Source organism: Glycine soja, chromosome 13, assembly GCF_004193775.1.
Source record: "Glycine soja cultivar W05 chromosome 13, ASM419377v2, whole genome shotgun sequence".
In the NCBI taxonomy this organism is placed as follows: domain Eukaryota; kingdom Viridiplantae; phylum Streptophyta; class Magnoliopsida; order Fabales; family Fabaceae; genus Glycine; species Glycine soja.
In genome coordinates, this window is record NC_041014.1 from 17168667 (window position 1) to 17190944 (window position 22278).

The 22278-nt window shown below is 31.7% G+C and overlaps 1 protein-coding gene across 1 annotated transcript; it reads right to left on the reverse strand.

Moving 5' to 3' along the window:
• Positions 1 to 659: 659 nt before the first annotated feature.
• On the reverse strand, positions 660 to 5095 carry LOC114382159 (nuclear receptor corepressor 1-like). Its single transcript, XM_028341389.1, has 2 exons — positions 4670 to 5095; positions 660 to 2860 (listed from the first exon to the last, which is right to left on the reverse strand). The coding sequence occupies exons 1-2, from the start codon at positions 4725 to 4727 to the stop codon at positions 903 to 905; spliced, it is 2016 nt and encodes a 671-aa protein (XP_028197190.1). The 5' UTR covers positions 4728 to 5095; the 3' UTR covers positions 660 to 902.
• Positions 5096 to 22278: the final 17183 nt, after the last annotated feature.

Genomic DNA, 22278 nt, shown 5'->3' on the forward strand with positions numbered 1-22278 from the left:
CAAAGTTGTCACAAACAAGAAGCAATTGAAGTTTGTCTTGTTATCAACATTGTGCCAAGCTTGTGTAGAGTTGTCAATTAGTAATTTTAGCTCAAATGAGAAAAAGAAGCAAAAAAAGAAGGATAAGCAACTAAAGTTAGAAGCTAAATGTAAGAACAATACCAAAACCATTGAAATTTAAGGTGTGTGAGAGAGATGAACCGAAGGAATTGTAACTTTTGAAAAACAAACCAAAGTGAAATTATACAGAAGAGGGTGATTATTTTGAATTACGAAATATATACTTCATGCACGCATGATTTTTGCACAACCATATCATAATTGTCCTCCCACACCATTGAGAAATAGAGATCCATTTGCAATTTTGTAAGATCAAAGCTAAAATTCTGGTGAAACCACATATTGTGGAATCTGAATGCCTCAAGGCAACTCGCTTCTTTCGATAACACGTGCAATTAACAAACAATTAAGATGATTCTTCAGTTCAGAGACCAAATTCTGAAATTACATTTCTTCAATGTAGACAGATTAATTAAATCTAGTTATAACTAACACATAGTAGAAGAGTTCAAAGAGAGAGACATCTAAATTGAATGATTATTTCTGTATAAACAAATAGAAAGTTGCTGCTTCAGCAGGCATGCGATAAGAACCCATCAAATTGTCCATCATTATTATACTATATACAGAAACAAAAATAATAGTAGCATAGTCTTTATTATTGACTGAAATTCGGTAGAAATTATAACTCTTTATAAGTCTCTTCTACTTTAATGAATTTCACTCATAATTATATGGTTTCAAATAAGTTTTTAACTAAAAAAAAGTTATATAACAACAAGGCACGACAAAAGTAATGTTTGCCAGGAGGGTAAATATCCTTCACGGGGGGTGCTTTGCATCTACTTCTCTTCTTTCTTTTTCTCTTTTTCCCCAATAAAATGCTTTGAATCTTCACTTGAATCAGGCCTCTGAGTGGATGAAGGAATGGTCATTGTCTTCCCAAACAGTTTCAAAACAATATGATTTGCAGGCGTTTTTTCTGAACCTGACAAACACGGCAACTGTGTGTTGTGATGGTCATCAATTTGTGGAAACTTCTGCGACAAAAGAGTTGGTTCAGTTACTATACCAACGCAGCTCATATCCACATTCACTTGTTTTTTAACAGGCTCCTTAAAAGACAGTCCATCTCGGGTACCTGATTTCTCTTGTTGAACAGCATGCGCAGCACGAACGGTATTTTGTAACATTGAATTTGCAGTTGGGAGAGGATCCTCTATGGATAGTCCTGAATAATTGGACCTTTTCAGGAATAGTTTGGACTGATTTTCAGCACCAAAAGTCAATGCTGAGTAAGAAACTACCACAGATGATAAGCAAGTATTTGCTTTGGTGTTTGAATCATGACTTTGGCTTTTCAATTCAACCACATCATCATCCATATCAGCTCCATGTTTACCATCTTTATCATCGAGCCGTGTAGGAAATGATGTCAACATCACAGAAACTAGTCTATCCTCAGCAACAGAATGAGAGTGACATGGTTCAATTATCTCAGAAGCAGACGACACCAATTCTGTAACTGCATCTCCCCCTTTATCTTTTCCAACTTCCATGATATCTGGCATAGTTTTAGCTCTCTTGTCCTTGACTGAACTCGACTTATTAGAATTGTACAAGACAACCCCATAACCATCAGTGTCCACCAGTTTAGACTCACCGTTATATGTGCTAGAAACAATGTTTTTATCTTCATGATCAAATTCTTTATTAATTTCCTTTGATTCATTTAAGTCGATCAACTGATTCCAAGCTTCCATATGTTTGGATTTATCATGGCTCAAGTTCGCAGCAGACGAAGGCTGGTGATCATTTGTTTCTGTGTCTAACTTATCATTGCCAATGGCCTCCACAACACGTGCATCATTAGTGTTAGCACTCCTGCCAAGATTTATTTCATTAAGTAGAGATCTAATATTTTCAAGTCTGTGGCGCATGAGATCCAACCTATGGGATTTCTGACCCTTGATGAAAAATCTCTTGCACTGATCTTTGGACTTTGTTCCTACATGTTGTGCAATCATCCTAAAATCCTCACCGAAAGATGATACAGCTTGAAGAAATGTTGCCTTCTCCTCATCTGTCCACTCACAAGTTCCATCATCAATATCCTGATGAGTAATGTTAGGTATCACAGGTTGTTGGCATGGTGGCCTTGTAGCCTCAAGTGAAAGAGAATCACACATACCAACCAATGCATCAGCTGCAAGCCTCTCGCTTTCATTGGATTTCCTCCAGAGGAGGAGTCTTCCTGAACGTGTTCTTTGATTAGCTACAGTGCCGCACACCATCATTGATTTCTTCTGTGAATCAACATTTGCTTTATGGTTCCCTTTTTTACCCAATACCTTCACGACAGTTTTGACTGTTTTTGACTTTTGATTCTTACAACCCTTTTTCTTCTTCTTATTCTTCTTCTTCTTCTTCTTATCTTTCTCTAAACAATTGGGCTTATGATCTTTGTAGTAGAATTCAACACAGTCAGCAATTGTCTTGTGATCAAGGAAAGAAGCAATTTTTCGAAAATCTTTTCCAAAGGCTTCAAATTTCTCCGAGAAAATCTTTCTCTCCTCTGACGTCCAAGGGTTGATCATAGCTTTTTCTCTCTCAACAACCCATGGATCTTCAACCAACCCATTATTAGAGTGGAACATTGAAAACATTTTATCCTTTTGATCCAAAATTAATGTTGGCAACTTCAAGATTTTTCTGTTAACTTCATCTTGGGGTTTAGAAAGCAGTTGGCTTGTACAATTTATCATCTCAGATGTGGGAACTAAGCTTATCTTACTTCCTGCTGCAAAAATAGAAGGAAATAAGGACAGAAACAAGGGAAGTATAGTTAGTATCATAAAAATAAAGCTAAATTAAGAATAGAATATCCACTTAAAAATGTAAACATCACGAGTCAATATAATAAAAACATGTATCAATAGTAGAATGCAACATTATATGGCCACCTTTAGAAACACTGTAATTGCATGACAGGTGACAAGTGCTTCTACAGTTACAATAGCGGCTATAATGAAAAATACTCAAGCAACTCTGGTAGGATCCAATTGCTAGGTATGAGACTTGGGTCCTACATTGAAAGCAAGGGATTCTGGTCTAGTGTTTATAAGGCCAATTACAAAACTAACTTGTAATGCCGTTCTCTAGATGTTCTTCTCAATTGGTGTCAAATCTTTTCAATATATCTCTTAGTTGCAAACAAGCGGCATGAGTGGGACATCAGTAGAATTGCAGAGTTGATCCAAGACTAGTAAGGGAATTAGTGCACAGCCAGTGCCCACATGGGCGCTAGGGATGCAAATAATGGTGAAATTTTAGAATCCAACTGCAAGGTATGAAACTCAACCCGATATTTGAAAATATGGAATTTTGGTATGATGTGTATAGGTGCTAGGGCTCTCTAACTTCAACTACAACAACTACCTTTTGCAGTGTGGTTCTCCCAATTATCAATCATGGATAGCGGCATATAGCAGCCGACTTTGAAAACACTGTTTCGAGAAGCAAGATTGTCACTATTTTAAATGTGTAAAGAACTACGAAAGAAGCTTCAAGAGTACTTGATTACAAAAAAGCAATCAGGCTAAAAAATTTGGTTGTGATAGAGTTCATTCACATCTTATTTTTGGGTTAGTCATTATACCCAAAGTCACAACTACTAAAGCAACAAAACAGCCACCACGGATACTACCCAAGTTCGATTATTGACATAAATAATTCTTGGTTAGGCTTTACTTACCTCACAATCAAACTTCAAATTAGTCAGGATCTTTTTTTCTCAATGAACCGGAGGGTTAAGACAAAAAAATAGTCATCACAGCTACAGTGGTGAACAAGAGTACAAACCCATAATTGCCCCCAATTTTTTAAAGTTCAATGCTATTTTTTTTTCTCTATTTTTGCACCAGAAACATTAATGGTTTGTAACCCCTTCTTCCACGGTCATTCATTCAAAAAACCGTACCTGACCCTTATTCAAACTTTGACACCTAACCCAAGGCCAGCATTTGTGGCCTTAGTTACCAATCCCAGATTATGACATGATGCAGTAGACTCCAAAATGTCAAGATAGTGGATATATTAAGATGACTGTTACACTGAAATAGATGAGATAAAATAATTTATGCTACACACATGAATGCCCAAATTGACAATGCAATTAATAACATGACATAAGGTGAACAAATGTTCAACACCAAATCTTCATAAGTGTAGAAATAAAATTTGAATCAATAAGACTGCAAAACGAGTTTTTGATTAAAAAAAGACGGAGGGTGAGAGCTCTGCTAAGGTTTCTAAGAAGGACGAAATTGAGGAGGACAAGGTGTCTGAGTCGGAAGTCAATTTGCTTCAATGGAGTAGGAAGAATAGATGGAAGGTAGTGGGGGTGTTGGAAGAAGATGGTGTTACAGGCAATGGAGGGAATAGTTCCTATATGGAGAGTTTTATCAAAACGGACGTACCTTTTGAAGGGTGTGAAGGTATTATGGATGATGATTGGTTTTATCAATTCATTAATGGAACCAACACTGGTGGTGCAAGCCCTGGAAAGGAGCACTGATGGTGAAAGTGCTAGGAAGAAGAGTACACTTACATGTGATTGAGAATAAGCTTAAACGAGAATGGGTAAGCAAAGGGTGTCTCAAGATCATTGCTTTGTACAGTGCGTGGAGGAACAGAAATGAGGTGGTTTTTTCTCAAACCGCTTCATCTGTGGAAAGTATCATGACCTATGTAAAAGCCTTGACGTTCAATGTTATAAGTTGTAGGAAACACGCACAAGTTACTCAAATGCCAAACCAAGGAATAGTGCTGCGGGATGACAAAGGTAGAGTGAAGTTGTCCTATGCTTCTAATTTAAGCATGTGTTAAGTTTCATATACAAAATTATGGGCCATTCTTAATGGCATTGGTATCATGTGAGCCAAGCCCTAGCTGTTATCAGCTGATTCAGGCTGTGAAATCCTTTTCGGAAAAAGGACGAGTGTTCTCTTGGAGGCTGTGGACAGAGAAGCTATCCATGTGGCCAACACTTTATCCAAGTTTGGGCTCTCTATTCAGGGGGATGAGAGAATTTTTTATTTAATGCTAAATTTTATTTCCGCTCTTTTAATGATAGATATTGTTTTCTTCTCCCTTCAGGAAAGTCTCTAATAAATTTCTTGGGGCTTTAGTCCCTATTCACACCAAAAAACAAATCTTCATAAGTTGACAGAATTAATAGAAACAATACACAAAAACCTCTGAACTGTGAAAATCGTAGGCACAAAAGTTTGTGAACTATGAAGTGCATTAAACTGCAAAGGGATCCGTACACTCCAACATAATAGGAAAAAAAATGAAGAGACATTCAACCCAAGCAGAGTGCATGAACAAAGAACAGGTTAGGTTTGATTTTTTTCTAGATCTCCTACATCATCAACGAAGAATGGTTTAAAAGCTCTGTAATGTTTCTTTTTAAGCATCTATATTTGTATAGTTTCGGAGTCTGCTGTTCCTCACCTCACGATTGTATGGAATCATTAACTACAATTCCATTAAAGAATTGATTATAGTAAAAAAAAATTACAAAATTATTGAGCAATAGATCCTTCATAAACAGCCAAAAACAACAAAAATCATAACACAAAATCCTCCAATTAGCCCTCCCTTAAACCTAGCTTCCACCAATTCCATCATGTTCTATTTATTTTTAACTTCATACTATCATCTCATTGGTCTCACTGCTAATGGAAAATGTGTGTTAGACTATACTATTGATTATTTGTTTATGAATAACTGAACACGTCTTTAATATTGGATCACTTTTTACTTTTTAAAACTCCCATGCGTATAGTATAAATTATAAGTTATTTACCAAGGAGGTATAGCTCAATTGGTTGAGCAGTGCTGTAAAACTCCCGATACCGTGTTTAGTTATAAAAATATTATAAGTTATTTATCTCATTTATAGTCTTTGATACAATAGTCATCCCACTTAGTGGTTAATAAGTGTACTAAGCAAACAAAGTGTTGCTAAATAGCAGCCATGGCGTAATGCAGCAGATTTTTCACCAACAGCTATAGACAATTAGTGAAGGGAATCCCACCATGGCGGCACAATAGTGAGTTTATACAGCAGAACATTGGCCTTCCGCCGTGTTCTGCCATCTGCCAATGTTAACACTAAGCAAGTAGCATACATTGACAAACAAAATACTAATATGAAGTATCAAAATTATCATCAACAACCAAGCCTTGTCTTACCTAGCATGGTTGGTTAAATGGATCGAGCGACATCATTGGGCTCTATTAAAAGCCAAATTTTCAAGAATTTAAATTATATATGATTCCCAATTTAACCAACAATAGAAAAATAATCAACTCTTGGTTACTTCCTTACTTTTTCTATGTAAAAAATATCTATATAGGGCCACATGAAATTATAACAGCTGAACTAATTATGCAAAGAAATTAGCAACCAACACCTAGCAATTTTGTACATTGCATTAACTTATTTATGTAAGGAAACAAACAGAAAAATTAATGCCACATTTTTAGCAAAAAAAAAACAGTTAGAAAGAATCATATCCATACCAGGTTGGAAAGGAAAACAGCGATAATGAGTAGAGGATAAGTTCTTCTGACAATAACTAGTGGCAACTTTGAGATGCAATTTTAGATTGTTGGGAGAGGTTCGGGTGCATTTCCTCAGATATCTTAAGCACATATCTTTTTTCCACGGGTGATCAAAGGTTTTATGCTTAATTGTTAAATCTTTCTCCTTAAATCCTGCAAACCTTTTTTTCTCTGCAAACTTGTCCTTAATGAATTCATCAACATGAGAGAGCGAACTACTGCTAACTCCAACATTACTTATAGTTTTGCTAGTTTCATTAGGCAAGAACTTCTCAAATACTGCACATGCACTTTGGGCTGTTTCTCTATTGGAAGAAATAATGGTGTTAGGTAAAGTATCATCGTTGATACTGGGATAAAAGCCTGCACTAGTGTGAGCTCTCATCCCATCTTCAATTGCCATTAATGATGAAAATGGACTACCACCACTAAGAGAAGATACCATTTTTATCAAGGGTTCTGCTTCTAGAAATTTCAATGTTGATGTTGCAGGATTGTTGATATCATTTTCCTTGGTAGTGTCATGCATACCATGCAAGTTAGTAGAAAGAGGCATCATCTTCTCTATGTTGTTGTCGTCATGGGAAGGGTCAATTTGTGATGGTTCTGGACGATGAGTAACCTTATCATAACCTCCAAATTCTATATCACAAGTTTTTGCATTGTGACATGGCATTCCATCCCCAAATTCAGATTGTAGTGGCTTCAGTTCATTCTCAAGTGAACAAATTTCAGTTTCTGTCTGCTCCAGTACTTGTGAAATGACATTTTTCCATATCTGCAACCTAGTCATTGTAGTGAATCCTTCTGGACTAGAATCTACAGAGCTAGACTTGTCAGAATGTAGCAACTCAGCAATTGAAGAACTCAACCTATTCCAAGAGTTGGCATCTGTCCTCTGTGAACTCAAAGGAAACTTCAGCTGATGATTTTTTGGAGACACAGTATCAGGTGAACCTTCCAAATCACAAACATCATTGTCCACAGTTTCAGCTTTCATGCACAATGTATTGTCGACACTTGCTACAAAGAAAAACTAATTAGATTATAGCAAACAAGTAATAGAAAAATAAGGACAAATAATGAGCATGTGCATACATATTACATTCAGACACCTGAATAAATACGACTCACCAGATATCAAAGTCCTGTGTTCATTATAATTCTATATGATCTAAAATCAACAATACCCTAACAAATGAGATGCCGCTACACTATATTAGCAGTAATAAACATTCCAACATGGTAAGTTGCCTTGTTCTGTAAAAAGGACTACAGGGCCTGGTTAAATAAACTTCTATATAAAAGAAGAAAAAATAGAAAGCTAAAGCTTCTCTCATAAGTCAAAATTAGTCAGCCTATAAGTTAAAATCAGCCTTTTGAAAACTTAAACGAGAGCTTCTATAAATTTGCTCATGCATAAGTCAATTTCAACTTAAAAGAGAAGCTTAAGGTTCTGTCTGAATAAACTTCTCTGTAAGTACTTATAGAAGAAGAAAATAACTGTTAGGTAAATAAATAGAACTTCTATTGTAAGCTAAAATCAACATACGCACTTAAGTTTTATAAAAATATATCTATTTTTTAAGCAAAATAGGCATGCAAAGACATCACAGTCAAGACAAGCATCCCAACAACATTGGCGCCCCCGCCTAACTTAGATAGGAAGGTCTCTCATCTAACTTCACCGAATGCAGAAGTACATAAGTTCATTTAAAATTATGAAAGAAGCTTAGTACATTTATCTTCTTATTTCCTTCTCTTATAATTACATACAGAGATGTATATACAAACAAGACTTAGTTCATTTTAGCTTAGTACATTTATCATCTTATTTCCTTCTCTTATAATTACATACAGAGAAGTATAGACAAACAAGACTTAGTTTATTTTAGTTGATGGGGGACTTCAACACACCCCTCTTTGCCTTATGTTACCAACCACAACTAAGGTGGGTTAGGAGTGACCACAATTAAGACGTCTTTCCAACAATTCTTATACATGTTTATTGAGAAGTTTATTCAAACTGTTGGTTTTGTGGAGAAAATTATAAAAAAACAGAGGAGAGAAGAGAGACAATATGTATGCGGAGGAAATTGAATTATTCTATTCTAATTCAAATTGTTCTCAGCAGCGATACAATAAATAGCAAAAGATAAACTAATTAGATAACAAGATATTAGCAAAACAGAATATTAAAACTAACTTGCTCCTTAAAGATAGAAACCACTTATTGACTAGGCTAATCCATTAAAACTGACTTACTCCTAAAATATAGGAAACCAACTTATTTACTAAATCCTATTTTAAAAACTAAAAAATAAAATATTATGCAGTTACAAAAGTATATCTTCAACACAAACGACCACAATAAAGAGTAGTTGATAGAATCTAACAAGATACCTGAGAAGGAATTGCATGCACAAGAAGCAGGAGTAGCAGTAGTAGCAGCACTTACACCATCACCCTCAGTTTTCTTTTTCTCGAACTTAGCAAGTCCTTCACCCCAACTTAGCCTCGGCCTCTTCCTTGTCTCTTCAATCACACTGTTGGCACTGCTTTCCACTATATTCATGTTCCTGTCCCTACCATTTACTGTGCTTCGAGAATAAAACCTTTCAGAAGTATTGTTCCCTTTATTAAGTGGTTTCCAGCCCAAAGAACCCTCCCTCTCATAGTTCTTCTTATTATTATCATGGCATTGTTCTCTAAAGTTAAGCTTCTCCCTAGTGTTCATAGAACATGCATGAGAGGGAGTACTTAGTACATCATCAATTCGCCTCTTCGTTGAAGAACTCTCTCTCTCATAGTTCTTATTATTATTATTATTATTATTATTATTATTATTATTATTATTATTATTATTATGGCATTGTTCTCTGGAGTAAGGCTTCTCGCCATTGTTCACAGAAGGTGCATGTGAGGGAGTACATAGCACATTATCAATGGACCTCTTTGAGGATAAATGCAGAGAGGCATTGTTAGCAATTTCCCGGAACTTGCATCTAGGGTCTCTTCGGGATTGAAGGGTTATGCCATAGTCAAAGCAAAAGCCTTGGCTAGGTTCCTTTGGAAACCGGTATCTAGCACCACCACCACCACCACCACTCGGTGTTCTGGGACCTATACAAAAAAAATATATATATATATTTTAGCCAAAATTCGTAAAAAGAAGAAGGAAAGCAAATCCATAGAAGCTAAGTATATATTCTCATGCACAAAAAAAGGAGAAAACAAATGTATGTGTTAGCTTACACAAAAATTCATTTATTTGAAATAAGATTTTCAATTAGAGAGTTGAAAAAGATTTTCAAGTTGACTTGGTATGTCTAAATTTTATGAATCCTTTGAAAGTAAATGAAATTCAATGATACTCACAAAAATTAATATTCATATTAATATTTTCTCAATTAAATACATCTTTGACCAGGAATCATAATGGGGAGGTGTTAGGTAGGGTGTTATAGCATTGTCTCTATATCAATAAAAAATGAAAAAAAAAAAAAGCATTGTGTCTATATCCATGTTTGAAAAACAAATAGTCATATTTGCTCATATACATGAGTAGATAATAACTACCCATGTTCTCACAATTGCTAAGCAGTTATATACCCTTATTTGCACATGTTATCTTCATTCTACTTCAGAATAAAACCAACAAATCAATAAAAAAATACTAACTAATAAATTCCAATAGTTGAATTAAAATAATTATTCTTAAATCATTCAAACATAACCATTCAACATAATAATTTAGCATTATTATTATTATTAAATCACCCAAACCTAATCGTATAATATATATGTGTAGGTATATGACAAGGTGGGTACTATAGTATCCACATCTGCATTTGCCTCCTTTAAATTTTGAAGGTAAATCCATCCCTAGATGCATTGCTATTCAGCTAGAATTTATCCTTTACCCATATATAAAATTGAATAATAAGTATAGCCAATTAAATTATAAATTATTCAAAATTTTATTTTCTTCATAAATTAATTAATAAAAATTGAATGAAAAATTGTTTTCTCAAAAGTACTTAGTTGATAAAATTATAAGGCATAAATTGTGGTGAAATGTTATTTGTAAGACATGTTGTACAAAAGATTTTACGATTAAAGAGAAAATAGAAGAAAAAGAAAGAGATAAAGAGATAGAAGTATGATGTGAGATGAAAAGAGATTGAGGTAAAAATATTGTATAAATATTTTTTTAGTTGTTGTATAAATAACGAAACTCCAACTTACTAGTTTACCAATTTGATTTCTTGCAATACATTTTCATCTTTTCTCATATTCTGGTATCCCCTTTTTCTTTCCTATTGTAAGGTTATATTTAGTCTCCCTTTAGCCTCAAAAGCTTAATTGATTATACATCAAGGTGCATAAATTATAAATTACAAATCTAAGACCAAAGCGATAAAATAATCACCTATATGTTGGTGAGCATCTTGTCATAATGCATCAAGAATCATAAGTTATAAACTATATATGAATCAGATCAAAATGATAAAGAAGACTCACCAACACATTGAAATTGAGTAGATTCCTGATTCTTAAACTCAAGAAAACCACAATGACATGATGAGTGTTGTTGTCTCACGAGAGATCCAAACCTCCTCTGCTCCTTATCCTTGGAGACTCCCTTTTGATACAACAACATTGATTTTGGAGGCATAAAAAATCAACCCTAGTAGCAATGCACACCTAGAAAGAATTGTGTTGACAACAACAATCTTAGCACAAAACTAAATCAAAATAAAATTCGAATAGCACTAAAATTCCACAAGATTAACACCAAAATTCTACAACTTTTGCACCAAATTTAAGATTTCCTACTCAACTAAAAACCTAGGGTTTTTCCAAAAAAGAAAATAAAACCAACAATAAAATCAAACCTTCAATTATTTTGGTATTGAGAGAGGATGATCGCCCTAATTGAAACTCAAATCGAAAAGAGTAACACTCTATTATGAACTTAAACAAAAGCCTTAAATTCTGAATATAAGTTCTTAATTCCTTAGAGTGTCTATTGTTTGCTTATCTAAAGATTGTGGCCAAAAAAACTAGAAAATGTTCAAATGAGATGATCAAGAATGACAGAGAGCTAACCTAGAGAGAGAGAGAGAGAGAGGGAGGGAGAAAGGAGAGAGAGAAACATAAGACAAAAACTATATAATTTTCAAATATCATTTTCCAATACTTTTTTACAAATCTTAAAGAGAACAAAATATATTTATAATAATTTAAATATGCTTAAAAATAAGTGTGGGAACCATTGCCCCTAGAAGTTGCCCTTCCCTCCGCCTAAACAAGATAGTGTTTTTAAAACAAAATGCAAATCAATTGAAGAGCTTCAGATGTGCATTGAGGTATACTAGTTTTCAATTTGTGCAAGTAATTTAAATTTTATCAAATTTATGTAAGTTTTAGACTTTTACCAAATAAAAACTAGTTGTAATTTAATAATACGATAAATACATATATAAGTTCTATTTGTATTCAATAATAAAATTGTATTTTTCAAATGCGTTTTTTTATTTTTCAGTGAACAATTATTCTCATATATGGTTTATTGACATTTTAATATTAAAAATTAGATTGCATATGCCAAATATGATTTTATATTTTTCACGAAATAATAAAATTTCATTTTCATGCATAAAACTATAATTTTATTGGAGTTTAATTTTATTACTATATTTCAATTTGTGCAACTAATTTATAAGTTTTAGATTCTTTCCTGTAAAATTAAGACAGTTTTGAAGAATATGATGAGAAATAAGCAAACAAAATGTATTTGACTTCTTCAAATTATTAAAGTTACTTTTAATTAACAATCATTCCCATATATGATTTTATAATACTTTAATTAAATAATTAAATTATATTTGTCAAACACAGCGTAGTATTTTTTTAGAATATAATGAGTTATTCCTTTATAAAAACTATATAATGAGTCATCATTTTCATGTATTATCTATAATTTTACAAATTATAAAAAATTATGCGGTTAACTAATTAGAAATTATATTATGTGACTTTTAAAGTAATTATTGTAAAGTCGTCGAACTTATATTCAAATATAAAAATTGTGATTAAATGACAATATAAAATTTTTTACACTATTAATATATTTTAATTCAATTATTTTATTTTATTTTACAATAATCATATAAGTCACAGATATATAAATTGTATCACTTACAAATTCTAGAAGACATTACTATGTTTTAGGATGACAATTGTTGTTATAATATATAAAGTTATGACTATAAAAATTTTATAATATAATATTTTAAATCGGTTTATCATCTACATAACGTAAATTATTCTTTGGATTTCTATATTTTATTTGACCACTTTATTCTTTAATTATTATTTTTTAAATAATGGACAAGAAAACATCTAATTGCATTTTTAGTAGTTACTATGAATTTGAGTCATTATTTAGTGACAAATAAATATTAAAATGGTACAAGAAATTATTTAGTCATCACAAACTACTACAAAACTACATTCTACGATGCTCCATCAGAAATGATTTCTAAAAAACCATCGTCAATGAAAACGTAGTGGAAATTTTATAAATAAATAGATATAGATGATTTTGGTCCTCTAAAAGATAGTCGTTAATGAAAACACAATACCATTAGTGATTTTTAAAACTTATTATTGTATAATAAAAAGTTAAAATGCTAAATTTTACAATTTTTGTTGGTTACCCAAATTATTTCTCCGTTATATATTATGTCTTTTAATGCATACTCACCAATGATCTACTATTGTGTCATCTAAATTATTTAGTCCTTATCATGTTTCACACGTATACGTAAGTAATTATCAAATTACAAGGGATAACCACTAAACATGTTGATTAATAATTGGCACAAAATTATTTTATCTTAGCTAGTGATCTCAAATTCAAGTACTGAGTATAAAATTATGTTAACTATTTAAAGGGGGAGATTTATCGTCCACAATAACCCTACATGGATTAGGATAATTGTTTGCAATAACAAATACATATGATTTATAAAAAAAAGGACAAAAATTAAGAATTGAAGCTTTGTTCCTAATACCATGTAAGTAATGTTGCACAACTCATTCATAAGAGCTTTCAAAACAAATGAATAGTTTATTTGATTAATATATGACAATAATTTATTAAATATCCTATCTTTTCAAAATCCTAAATCATTTGGTTCATATATGATAATTACTTATCATATCTTCAAACATATAATCCTTGTAAATATATAAATATATGTTAGTCTTTTATACATGGTATATCATATTTAATATTGTAACAATTTAGAGATAAGATTATTTTTTTGACTTATGGAATTCTTTGACTACTTTTATTCTTTCTTTTTAAAAATATTTTTTTCATTGAAATTATAAAAAATATTACACTTTAATATCTTAATTTCTTTTTTCCTTAAATTATAATAAATGTTTGGTATTTAATATATAACAAATTATTTTGTCTAAATTGAGTTCTGACTCTTCTCCCCCATTCACGATTACATTGCAACTTGATGTTTAATTAATGTGTTAATTAGCTACACTTTACAATTCATTGGTTTGTTTTTGTCTCTTAATGGTGCAAGATCTCACAAAATGATCACATTTTTTGGTATTAACCCTCTTGTTCATTAGGGAAAAGAGACTATAATTAATCCAAAGTTCAGCCAGATGGTAAATAAAGTTTAACAAATAATATTTTCCGCCAAGGATCGAACTCGAATAATACCAGACGATTCAATCTTAACTTCATCACATTAATTACTTGTGTTCAATTAATTGTACACATAATTAATGTACACCAATTAAATGAATTGAATTCTTTGTCTAACTCCCTTATGACAATTGGATATAGGAACTTGAAATTTTTTTCATGTCAATTGTTTTAGTTCTTGTTAGGTAGTTGAAAAGTCAAAGAGAAAACATTTATTATTTTAGAGCATTTTCTCTCTCTTATATAATAGGTACAATAAGTATAGGGCTAAAAGCAAATGTTATTCTTTTGACTATTTTTATGGCAATAATAGTTACATGTTGAAATGAAGCAATCACTTTACAAGGTTTTAATGCTTTTTTTCTATCTCACTCCTTATTACTTTCTAAGGAAACTATTTGGAGGATAAGACAAAATTTAATGTTGTGATTTCACCAACCTAAGTATTGGTTGCAATACCCTCATAAGTATTATATGAACATCATACATACCAATGTGGAACATACCTTTCCAAAGCCAATATCTTGTAAACTTTATAATAGAATAATATACACAACAAAGAACAAGTATGCAAGGCATCATACAAATTAACAAAAACAATCATATATAAACGGCTAATCCTCACATAGGTCACAAAATTCATCCTAAAAAAGGTCCTAATAAATAGATTAAATAGAAAACAACACACATGCAAACTGCTTAACATTTCTATTTCCTTAGTCTACTAACTCTAAAAGTAGTAGAATAAACTAATGATACGAAGGCCTCAGTTAGTGCCCTATGGACACTAAAATATTATACACCGTATAACATGCATGTACTTTCATAATAAGTATATCTCATAATTATGGTATTAAAACATATGAGTAGCTAACAAGTAAATCATGCAACCCGTAAAGGCATTACTCGTGAATCCTAGCATGAATGTGCTTAACTAAGCACGATTGTGCTCCCTTTAAGTATGTTTATATTTCAAAGCATGAGACAAACCCAAAACAAAAATCTAGAAACCTTGCACGATCGTGCTCATTATAGAACACAAATCTAGAAACCATGCAATACAGCTTGGTCATTGCATGGTGTGCTTTACTAAGTACAGTTGTACTCCCTTCGAGTATGTCTATCTTTTAAAGTATGAGATAAATTCAAAATTGAGATCTAGAAACACAAATCTACAACTTTCACATTGTAGAATGTGAATCTTGATGCAATCCTACCCCCCAAGGACAATGGATAGAAAACTCCAAGAAGATTAGACCAGAGATGCAGGAGAAGGTCGTAGGGTTCTCATAAGGCTTAGGGTAGATTTTGGTCTCATGGGCTAAGTATGAGCCCACTTTTTCTTTGTAAATATTAGAATAGATTTTCCTTCTTTTGGGCCTTGTATTTTGGTCATTTTAGGTTTGAAGGGTACCTACAAATTAAGGGCACCATACCTTATGACTTAAGGGTACCCTAGTAGTATTGAGTTTTAGCCTTGTATTTCAGGTCATTTTGAGTAGTCTTTGTCCTATTTTCATGTATTTTGGTATGTGGTGAGCTTAGCTATTGGAGGTTGTGTAGTTTCTCCCCTCTAGCTTGTCAAGGAATATGCTAAGATGCCTTTGGCATATTCTTGTGGCATATTCATTTCCCATGTGCTAGAGTCACACCTTCCATTCTTGTGGCATCTAAAGGAAATATGCTAAGATGGCTTTGACATATTCTTGGAATATGCTAAGTGTTAGACAAGTGGCCTCAATAACTTAAGAGGGGGTGAATTAAGTTTCAAAATTTCCCACTAACAAACTTTTAACCCCCTTCTAAATTATAGGCTCAAAATGTAGAAAAAGAAGCAACAATCAATTTAATAATGTTCTTTAAACATGTAAGATAAAATTGATTGCAATAACATAAATTAGTTAAGGGAAGAGAGAAATACAAACTCAATTTATACTGGTTTGGCCACTTCCCGTGCCTATGTCTAGTCTTCAAGCAACCCACTTGAGATTTTCCACTATCTCTATAAATCCTTTACATACTTTGAACACACCTTGGGATCCCTCACCCTTGTGTTCAAAGATTCTCCAAGAGACAACCCCTCTCTTGATTACAAATGACTTTCTGAAATGAACAGAAAGATTTCTCTCCTTTAGAGTGGATGATACAAATTGAAGTTCCTAAAGAAATTTCTCTCTTTTAGAGATGATAATACAATTTGAAGTTCCTGGATGAATTCTTAATAGATTTGCAAGTGTTTTCCCAAGAATCGTTGAAAGAGCATTTGACAATTAATTTCTCTTCGAATATCTCTCTCTTGCTTTTCGAACTCATACACACATATATATAGACCCTTCGTGACTTTTCAAAATGGTTTGAAGAATATGTCTTTTTAAAAAGTTTTTTCAGAAATTCTTCATTGGTAAACGATTACAGGTTTCTAGTAATCGATTAGACAATTATATTTTGAAGGGTCATATTTTTTCAAAGTGTTTTTTGAAGTGTCGTTGCTGGCAATCGATTACATAATTCAAAATTCAAATTCAAAACCCTTTTTAAACCGTTTGCTTCAAAATTGTCTTCTAGTAATTGATTACACTGCCTGGTAACCAATTACCAAAGCCTTGGATGTTGGAAACAATGTGTTTTGAGGCAAAAGCTTGATCAACCAATGAGATTGTTTGAGGCCTTATCTTTTTCTTGATCTTGTTTGCTTTGACCTTGAATTATTCTTGAAGCAATGCTTAACCTTTGAATGTTTGTTGAAGCAACCTTGTATTAATCTTAAAGCAATGCTTAACCTTTGAATGTTTGTTGAAACAACCTTGTTGTTTGATTCTACTTTGGCATCATCAAAACCTTGTAATCATACATTCACACTAAGATGCCTTTGGCATATCCTTGGAATATTCCTCTTAGATTCACATGAAATGAAATGAAATTCTCATTAGTTAGTGACCTAGGCTATAAACAGAAACATGTGTAACATATGTCACAACTTTGATGAATGAGAGTCTTGTGAGACATACTTCAAAGTTCAACTTCTCTCATGCACTTTCTTCCTTCAATTTTCCATGCCACTTTCTCTCTCTTTCTCATTTTTTTCCTCCATTGAAGCTTCCTCTCTAAGCTTCTTATCCAAGACACTCTCTTGGTGGTGAAGCTTCTTCTTCCAAGGCTTATTCCCTAGTGGATGGTGTCTCCTCTCCCCTCTTCTCCTTTATCTTCCATTGCAACTCCATAGTTGAAAATCAACATTGAAGGACCTTACTAAAGCTCAAAGATTCAGCCTCCATAAAAGCTTCTCAAGCAAGCTTCCATGAACACAAGTTTGCCCTTCCATAGCCTTCTAACCCCAACATAGACATTGTGTGGCGTATAGACAAATCTTAAAACATGTAATGTCCATAATACTTTAACCCTATCCCCCTAGTCATAGCTAGATGGATAACAATAAACATCAAATCTTTTCCTCCTAAACCCTAACAAGGCAATACTAAAAACCAACAAGAAACCTATCATAACATAATCAATCAACAATTAGGTAATTAATGTAATGCAATTCAATACTAGTCATAAACAAGTAGGAACAAATATGGGGAAAAGAAACAAGTAGTCATATAGCTATAAGGAGGCAAAATCGTTCAATGAATTGCACTTACTTATGGATAAATAGTAGTTTGCTAAGGTAATGCCTGGGTTCTACATTTGTCTTCTCTCTCATTGTACCAATCTAAATTTCTACAATTAAATTTCCTATTTTATTTATGAATAATTGTATTTAATTCATGTTGCTTGTGATGTTACTTGTATGAAAATAATTTTATGTGGATATAGAGTTTAAAAGGGAAATGAAGTGTTTGATATATATATATATATATATATATATATATATATTGCTTTATTTAATAACTTAAGTGAAATAATTGACCAGAAATTAATTTGAGTGTGAGATATTAGTGGAAATAATTTGACTGATGTTGGATTAATGCATTGGTGTGATATGATGTTAGAAAAAAAATTAGAGCTTTAGGTCATTAATCATAAACAAAGTACTATTTTGAAATTAATGAAAATTTGGTAGAAGATAATTGCACATAGGTCCCTAGGATTAGGAGTCTTATAAAAGCAATGTAAGATCCCCAACTGTAGAAGTAGCATGTGCTTACCCTAACAAGGATAAGAGAGGGAGTATTTTGTGTTCATGTGTGAGGGAGAGGCCATTAAGGGTGGCTCCAACAGTTTTTGCTCATTCTTGCTTCAAATCTCTTCTTTTCTTCTCACAAACTCTCAAGTTATAGGGAGTTTTTCAAATAAAACTCATGAACCATGTGTTTTTCAACTGACTTGGGTCTTAGGGGTGTTTGGGCACATGATTTTGAGATGGGATTTCTTCTATATTGACAAGGAAGTGAAAATTCCATTTTCAGTATTTTGTGAGATTAAACCATTTGTATTGTTTTTAAGGTCTCTGGTTCTCGTGGTTATTTTTGTAAAAAAAAAATTGGCACTCCTTCTAATTAATTTTAATGGACTTCCCTTTTACTTTCCCCAAATATGGCAATTTCTATTTTTGATTTTAATAACTTTTGTGGGCCTTATTTGGAGACACCATTTGGTACGTTTCTTGCCCCAACTATGGGGAGTAGCCAAAAAGGTGTTTTGAGCAAGATAATGAAGGAAAATATTTTTAATGACCCAAAATGTTAAATCTAGACCAATGGACAATGTAGACATTTTAAATGAAAAAATTAGTTTTACTAAGAGTTGGATTGGTGGGGATCCAATAAGCCAACCGAAGGACACTTTGTGTGACATTAGAGGTTCCATGACTAGGTCTAAGACTAGGAGGATCAAACATGCTTTGCAAGGCCTTATAATAGAGATCAACTTTGGTCAAGGTGAATTAGAGGTTACACAACATTGGGTCACTTTTTTGCAAGCAGTGGATGAAGATTTAAGCCCATCTTGAATACAACAAGAAAAGCCCAAACTTGCAAGACAAACATTGCATTGATGGGCTGGAGTTTAATAAGTTTTTAGGGCAAATAGTTATTTAAATTCCATTTTACTATTTTTAAAGTAATTTTCGTTCTTAATTTTGGAGAAATAGATTCAGATGCCTATTCGTCTTGCCTAGCTTAAATTTTAGTGTGTTTAGAATTTCAAAGACATTATGATGACTAGTGGGACTTACTGAGTCATTGTGATGGTTAGTGAAAAGTAAATGTTAGTGGAAAATTAATGCCTAGTGGAAGTTCACTATTTGTATTTCAAGGCTTTCTTAGTTTAGCCTAAGTAGGAAGCTCATGTAAGATTTTAAGGTCGAATTTGAAAATCAATCAATTTGAGTGTTTCTCTATTGTGAGAATTTTCCTTTTGTTCTAAGCTTAAAAACTTTATAGTGTTGGTTCTACCGGTAAGTCATGGTTAGGGTCACACTTCTCTTTATAACTTTGGTTCTATTAGCAAGTTGTGGTTAGGGTCAAATTTCTCTTTTTATCTTTTATCTGTTTTCAAGAAAATCCTTAATTAGATTCATATCATGGACCATGGTTTTATTTTATATTGACCTTTGGATATATTACAGTGTTTGGTGATTTTCAGGGATCTTATAAAAATTGTATTCTATTCTCCCTTAATTAAATAGTGTAAAACATACTTTCTGATAGTGGGTAAAGTTAATTATTTTAAAATATTTGTGGTAAGTTTTGAACCTCTGGAAAACTATGTGTTAGATAACACAATAATGAAGTTGTGTGCAAACAATTTTGAAAAACTAAAATATTTTGACCGTAATCAAATAATAGGAGAAATATATTTATATTTTAATTTTTAAAAAATAACATGAAATTAAATTTTTAAAATACAATATATATATATATATATATATATATATATATATATATATATATATATATATATATATATATATAAGTAATTATTTTTATCAAATCTCATCAAGCAAAATTGTCATTACAAATGTACATTTTTTTTACCAAGTGTTCTAGCTTAAATGATGATAGGATATGAGAGCAACAACAAAAAAGAATAGGATAAGAACAAGATAAGTTTGAATCATGATTAATGTTTGGTGCACACCAGATAATAAATCATATAATGATATGATTTAATGTATTAAATATATGCAAATGATAAAATTATTGTTTCTTTTAAATTATATATAATGAGTTGTTTTCAAGAATTTTTGAAGCACATTTGTATATCAAATTAATAATAAATACTTCATTTGTCCAATTATAATTGTGGTGTAAAAGTAAAAAATTGTTAGAAAATCATTGTCATTTTAGTTTTTTCAATGTAACATTAGTTACTTTTTTCACTTATATCTCTTATATATTAATGATGAATTACAAAATCTAGAAATGAATTGATGATGTTGTAAGGTTAATTTTATAAAATTATTACTCTTTTTCTTATATTTATTATTTTTCTTGGTCTATGTACTTGGATGACAATTATTTTGTGATGAATGGAGTAATTATTTACTTATCTAAAAAATAACTATTTGCTTATTACATGAAATTAATTAAATATCTACTAATGAATTTTTTAAGCTATTTATTCCAAACTATTCTAATTTACCAAAAATTTCCTCACTCTTCTATATTTTATAGGTGGCAACTTTTGTACATATATTATCATCTATTTTGATCTAGCTAGGATTGGGAGAATATGGCAAAGATTATCCTACCCTCCCACTTTGCCTAGAAACCAAATTTATTATTCATAATGTCATTCTTGAAGTGGAATTCATGTTTTGTAAGAAAAAAATCCTAAAATGATAAAGCAACCAAGTGGTTTGTTACAAATATCAAGGGATAAGTAAACATTCAATATTATAGGTCTTAAACATAGTTGTCTCTCATGAGTGATACTTGTCATCTCTACAATAAAAATCATCAAAACAAATTGAATTTATGATATTTTTTTTAGAGTACAATGCTCATACTAAGATTTGAACGTATGATCACATGAATTCTACCCCAACCTTCCACCACTAGGGGGACCCTAATGGGTTTAATTTATGATATTATAGATAAATTAATTTAAAATTAATTTTTTATTAAAATATGTTTGATAAATTAATTTATTATCTATTTATGTAAAACATATTTAACATTCATATATAATTAGTAGTCAACAACTTTTCCATTTATGATGTTATTACTGATAGAGTCAAAAGATTATTTTGTGATAAATATATTAAGCAATTAGATTTAAATTAAATTTTATGTGAAATTAAAAAAATATAAAATTAAAATAAATGGAAAAATAAAGTGAGAGAGAAAAAAGAGGGAGAGGGTGACAAAAGAGAGAAAAAAGAGAAGAGAGAGAGAGAGAGAAGAGAAAAAAATTTGTGTAACTTTTATAAAATAAAAGAAAAAGGTATAAAAAGATGAACACAAAACTAAGTACACATAGTGACACAAAGTTAATATAGGTTATTGATGTAATTTTGTCAACTTATTCAATTCTTATATGGATAGTAGATGAAATATATTTTGATTGAATTTTGGTATGATGATTTTATTTTATTTTGTGGGAATATACCTATTATGAAACGTTAGTGTCAATGTCAATTTTGATGACATTTGGAATTGAATTGATATTTTTAGAATATTGTGAACTTTAATGCTAGTGTGTAAAAATGTTAAGTTTTTAATGAATATAAATGCTCTTTTGATGTGAATTGCTACCCGTAAATTTAAATAATAGAGTTCTGCAAATAGTTTTTAAAAACTAAAGCATGTTTGGTAAAAAACATTAAACCATTGAGTCACTTGTTGAATAACCTGAACCTTAATAAAAATAAAATAAAATTTTCATACCATGTCTTTAAA